Here is a 6,561-nt window from a genome sequence, read left to right as displayed (position 1 = left end):
GGAAGTAGTATGGCGCCAGACCGTTGAAAGGTGATAAGAAGTGAGGACCGCCGGCGGTCTTCCTCTTTGGGACCGGACCACGGTTCACAGCTAAAAGACCGTGGGACCGGTCCTCGGTCCGGTCCTCAGCGCGGCACTAGTAGGTACCGCAGTTTAAAAGATGCATCAATAAGTGTTGTAATCGAATCAGCAGACAGCTGTTTCAATTTACTGTTCATTTTATCCCTTTGTTCAACAGCACGATCGGTCGTGTCTCCAATCAATCATATTTTTCTGTTTGTTTTTCTTTTTTTTTTTTCTTTCTTTTTTCTTTTTTTTTTTTTTTTTTTTTTTTGTTTGAGACCGAAACATAAAATTATGCATCTATTAGATATAAAGCCAACATGAGTTGAGAGAAAATAATGAGAGAGAGAGAGAGAGAGAGAGAGAGAGAGAGAGAGATAGGGAGGGAGGGAGAGAGAGAGAGAGAGAGAGAGAGAGAGAGAGAGAGAGAGGGGGGGGGGGCGGGTCAAAATGACGTCTTTTCACAGGACAAATTGGCAACCCTCAATACAAGAAATCCATATTCTTATTTGATAACCTTGCAAAAAAGAAAATCCATTGAATAAACACTTCAAAATAGCTGTTAACGCATCTACATTTTACTATTTTGAATGCATGCCTCACGTTGCTAACAAGAAGACGAAATGATGAACACTTTGTGCAAACTTGTAGCTCTTCTCGCTCTGGTGGCCTGTGTTTACTCTCGGGCTGGTAAGTATACCATAAATATACTGTATTTCTTATTATGTATTTGGCAAATTGGATTTTTTGGTAACATCAAGGCACGAAACCACCAGACGGCGGTATCGGAATCTGCATAAATTCATCACCTCTTGTTAGTCCCAAATATTCTGTTCTTTATCTACTGCGTTCCATCGGTAATGAATAAAGGCAGCCAATGTTTCTGTTCTGACTGTGTTGACTTTATCAGGACTCCGCTGCAGTTCCATCCGCACCCAGAAGGTAAATTCCAGTTACCTAATCAGAATTGGTAATGTTTCAGTGCTTCAGAGCTTTTGAAATAGAAATGGATAAAAGTCTAACGTTCAATGAATTGAACCTTCAAATAATTTTCAAGCCTAGGTCTTTGGCATTAAAGTTTTTAAAAGCTCAATGCATCTGTCTTGCTATTGATTCGGCATTCAATTACCATGCAGCCTAGACCTAAGATATTCCGAATAATAAGACAGAACTCAAACTCATTAAATAAACTTATGTTTTATAAAAATGAATAAATGTGATATGAAAAGGAAACAGCCTTTTCAATGATAATGAGTCAAACTGAATAAAGCTTCAATCAATTTCACGGCCGAAAGCCTCAGATCGTGGATTTTTGTAGACTCTTCCTCGTTGATTTAAATACAGACAGGATGCTATTGACTGACCTTGACCCTGAGATAAAGACTACCTTCACCTTGCAAAACTGCCTTGACCGTGAGTTAGTGACTACCTTCACCTTGCGGAACTGGGTGTAAAATTTCCTTCAGCAGTCGGAACTACCGTGTCAGCACGAGATATTTTTTTTTTTCGGAAAAGCGATGAATTTATCTCATACTTTGTGGTGTGTAACTTGTTTACACATAATTTAACAGTGTAAAATCTCTAATTTTATGACAGCGGTTTTAGAGTAGGTTTTTTTTCGGTCAGAAAACGTTTGATATTACATCAATGCGGTCAAAATCTATATTCAGTTCAGACAAATTGATTCAGAGGTTGACACAAATTTTTACAACTTCTGATAGAGGGACAGCTGAGAAAAACACCCCATTAATAAAGAATCTGTCAATAGTTTCCGAATGAGAACAATTCGCTTTAACTGTTATAAACCCACCTCTTATGTACTTTGCATGCATTAAATTTTGAATTTAAGATTTATTGCACATTATCTACATCGTATCGCAATTACCAAAGACTGATATGAAATCTCTAGCTTTAAATCATTTGAAATAGTGATTATAGTCTACTCAAAATTGTCAAATTAAAAATTAATACTTTGTATACAACTTTGAAAAATTGTATCTATGCGTTTCAGACACCATTAATTTTTTTTTTTTCTTAATCTATTAGTACTTAAACGATACGATACGGAATCTCTCTCATTTTCACTTTCGTAACGCTGCAAAGAGAAGCCTACTTGTACCTATCGATAAGCCATTAAAGAGGTGGGTTGTTTGAGATTCGCAGGTTATCTTACAGAATGTGACGATTGATGTGCCCATTATTTCCTTGTTGTTGTTGTTGTTGTTGTTTCTGTTGTTGATATTATTATTATTATTATTATTATTATTATTATTATTATTATTATTATTATTATTATTATTATTATTATTATTATTATTATTATTATTATTATTATTATTATTAGACGGTCTAGTCAGATTTTTAATAAGTGGTGCGTCTTTTTCTTCTTTCTTCTTTTTATCAGATGTCCCTCAATACACAGCTTCAAAAATTTGTTTGAACCTCTGAATCAATTTGTTTTAATTAAATTTATTTTTTTTTCACAAATGTTAAAACAATAGGAAAGGTTTTCGCTTATCACAGCTATATTAAAATCGATAACTGGTAAGGATCAAAACTCATATATGATTTACATTATCAAAGTTATGACTTTTCCGCTTATCCATCTTGATGGAATTTGTTAAAATGTAATATTCGGTTGATTGAAACTTATATGATGTGCATCTGAATATGAAGAAACGAATGTCAATCCTTAACTATCAGACACATCTACATTTTATAAATATCAATATAATATATTACTGATGAATAGAAATGAAAGTGGACATTAAGCGCTTCCAACATTATATTGAGAAATAGCTTGTATTTATGTCAAAGAGGATTACATAAATTTAATGTGGACTGATCAAAAGTAGAAATTCATCAACTTATGATACAGTGATTCCACAAATATGTAATGTGTTTAATAATAATAATAATAATAATAATAATAATAATAATAATAATAATAATAATAATAATAATAATAATAATAATAATAATAATAATAATAATGTATAACAACAAGAAAACATCAAGGACAGAATAAAAAAGGTGTATTGAAATTCATGAAATGAAATCTATAACAGCCTTGATCTTATAAGACAACACGAATCGTGAATCCACGACCAGTTTTCCAGCACTTTAGACGACAGCTTTATTACTTATCTCCATGGCAACATTGACATGCACATTTTGTTCCTGAGGTTATATCCTTGTGTAAGACACTATACACACACTGTCGCCACTCAACGTAGGTATGAATGATATATAGCTATATATTGTGCGGCTTTGTGGTCTTGTGGTATGCTTCTCGGTTTCGGATCGGAAGGTCCTGGGTACGAGCCTCGCTCGGCGCATAGTTGAGTCCTTGGAAAAGGCTCTTAACTCACATTCTCTCACCTTGCTCAGGTGTAAAATGAGTACCTGACCGTTAACAGCGTTGTCTCTGTCCGAAAAATTTGTACTATCGCCTAACAGGCGTCATGTCCCGTCCAAAATGTTAAGTGTTGCGTTGGCCATGGACCTCTTGTAAAGCGCTTTGAGCATATTTAGTGGGTATTGTCATGTATAAAAGCTTAATTAAAAAGACATGAAATTGTCAAATTATATTTATTCTTGATTCTTCTTTATTATGTCCAATATACGTTTAAAAATAGATCTTGGAAATTAATAATTGATTTTGAAAAAAAAATTATTCGAGTAAGTCATTCTTTTATTCTTCTCGCATTCTGTAGTATTGACATAATACTCGTAGTACTAAATAATGTAGAGAAAGAAATTAAGACAGTAATCTAATAACCCTAAACTGTCTTCCAGAACACGAATGTCTTCAACCCAAGTATCCTGGCGCTACCTACTGCAACGACGTCAGCAAACGCTTCTACTTCGACCAAACCAAGAGTGTTTGTAAAGAATTCACTTATTCCGGATGCCAAGGCAACCAGAACAATTTCGAAACCAAAGACGCATGCGATAACAAATGCAAGTGTTTCTTCAAACAAGACGCCGGTACCTGCGATGGTAAATTACCAAAGTTCTCCTATGACCATGACACAAACTCTTGTCAACAATTTCTGTATGGCGGATGTGGAGGAAATCCAAACAGATTTGAAACCAAGGACAGCTGTGTGAAGGCTTGTCACCATTAGGGTTGGACACCTGCACATGGCGGTGCGTAATCATGCTTTTACCAACATATCTTGATTAAATAAATGTTTGAAACTATACACCCATGTCTCTTAGTTCACTCCTTATCCTGTTCGAAACCCTCAAACACGCAAGCCCGCCTTCTCCCCTGTATTCCCACAGGATCGGATACTAGAAACTCATGTGGAGCTGAAGCAGAAATACTTAACTCTTTCAGCGCTGAGGCTAAATTCCCATTTCCGTCACAAAATGGCTGACACCTGATTGAGGCAGCATGAGAAGGACAAGCTAAGACAAAGCTACAATCGAATTCGGCGCAAAATCTTGATTATAAGTTTGTTTTAGTCGTTATCCAGTACCTATGAAGGACGAGGGGTGGGGGGGGGGGGGGGGTGTTGGCAACCAGACCATTATTTTTAAAGCAGCATAAACCGCTTCCATCATGAAAGCAGTTCTGAAGAATATAGAGACTTGGGCTTCAATTAAACTATAATTGCATTTTATTGCATCACTTGTAAATGATTGAACTTTTATATAGCGCAATATCCTCAAAGCGCTATACAAGGGGTCCCTGGTCAACAGCAACATTTAACATGTAGGACGGGACATGACGCCTATTAGGCGATATTACAATTTTTCGGACAAAGGCAACGCTGTTAACGGCCAGGTACTCATTTTACACCTGAGTACGGTGAGAGAATGTGAGTAAAGAGCCTTTTCCAAGGACTCAACTATGCGCCGAGCGCGAGGCTCGAACCCAGAACCTTCCGATCCGAAAGCGAGTATCATACCATACATAGCCGCACAATGATAACGCGGTAAGATCTTTTAGGCACCAAATAAGACTGCAATTCGCCTTTGAAAGGATGCGTTATTGGGGTTTTTCCAGTGTTCTTTATTTTTTTTTTTTAATTTAAACACGGCTTTGCAGTTCCTTTTTTCCCCGACTTGCAAGCGGTTTGCTGTACACACACACACACACACACACACACACACACACGCACACACACATACACACACACATACACACACACACACACAAACACACAACGGACATCTTGGTCACATAACGAGACATTTAGGTCTCGCTTGTCCCATAACAGTAAACCAAGGTTAACTCACTCAATCCTAGAGATTTTTGCTACTTTTCAAAATTGGTAAAAAATGTATTAAAAATGAGCATGTACATAGATAGTTTTATTCAACTAACATTAACATGCAAAATCTATAAAACATTAGCTTTGATGGTATGCTTATAATTTGTCTCATAAAAATGTAATAAATAGGCATGGGGTAAAAGTAACCCGAGTAAACCACGGATATAGTCGGTGTTAAGGTTGAGTGAGTTAACGCTCGGTGTTCGATAGACATTCCAAAGAAAAGTCGGTGTTCGCAAGAACCTTATTGAGACATTCCCGCTGCAGCTCTCGTTGGGTATGATCGAACGTAATAGGATTCAATAGTCTGATGTCACGTCGCCCACAGCATGGTTCCAAACAAAGAAAATCAGTACTTTTTAATCCTTACGTTGGCGAGAACTTTTGCACGTGTCGTGTGACCAGAATGTATAATAGTCAAAACATGATCAGATTTATAATGATTTCTATTCTGGATACACTTTTATGCTCGTCGGAGAAGTATTTCATAAGGGCGTCCGCCATTTTCCCGATAGTTTAGAACCAGTTACTAAGTTACCATGAGGCATTACGAGGGAAGTGACGTCACGACTGTTGAACCCCATTATGGGCTTGATTTAAGTTTGTTGTAATGGAAAATATTTTACATCGGTTTGAGAGTAAATTTCCTTTACAACGTTTACAATGGGTCCATAATGGTTCGGGTTGTCAAACCTGCAAGTAAGTATACGTCGCTCTAAACCATAGTCTTTTGATTGTTTTAATATATTCATGTTAACTCGCATTAAAATGACATAGAAGTGTCCAAATACAGTAAAACCCTTAGAAATCAGGGTGGGGTTTCAAGGCAATGTGCAGCTATATGGGCTTGTTTCGGATCGGAAGGTCCTGGGTTCGAGATTCGCTCGGCGCACAGTCGAGTCCTTGGGGAAGACCCTTTACTAACACTCTCTCATCGTACTCAGGTGTAAAATGAGTACCTGGCTATTAACAGCATTGTATCTGTCGAGAGAAAAAAAAACCTGTAATATCGCCTAGCTCAAGTCGGAAAGTTGGATTTCGGTCGAAGCATTATCAGGAGTTCGGGTGAATAAAGCAGTGATCTGATTTGCATTTATGTGTTGTTAGCAAACATGATTTTCATAACCTATACAGCAGCCAGCAGCCAAGTAAGCTCTTCAATGCGTGCAACAAGTCTCATTTGTATGTGAATGAATAAGTGTGCGTGTGTGCG

General features: G+C 37.0%; 1 protein-coding gene across 1 annotated transcript; it reads left to right on the top strand.

The window, feature by feature from the left end:
- Positions 1–604: 604 nt before the first annotated feature.
- On the top strand, positions 605–4,271 carry LOC144976159 (kunitz-type serine protease inhibitor A-like). Its single transcript, XM_078920341.1, has 2 exons — positions 605–753; positions 3,862–4,271. Exons 1-2 carry the CDS (start codon positions 687–689, stop codon positions 4,191–4,193), a joined length of 399 nt encoding a protein of 132 aa, XP_078776467.1. The 5' UTR covers positions 605–686; the 3' UTR covers positions 4,194–4,271.
- Positions 4,272–6,561: the final 2,290 nt, after the last annotated feature.

The sequence above is a fragment of the Berghia stephanieae genome, chromosome 7 (genome assembly GCF_034508935.2).
Source record: "Berghia stephanieae isolate SIO BIC M18660-M18661 chromosome 7, UCSD_Bste_1.3, whole genome shotgun sequence".
In the NCBI taxonomy this organism is placed as follows: Eukaryota; Metazoa; Mollusca; class Gastropoda; order Nudibranchia; family Aeolidiidae; genus Berghia; species Berghia stephanieae.
This window is presented reverse-complemented; position numbering and strand designations above follow the sequence as displayed.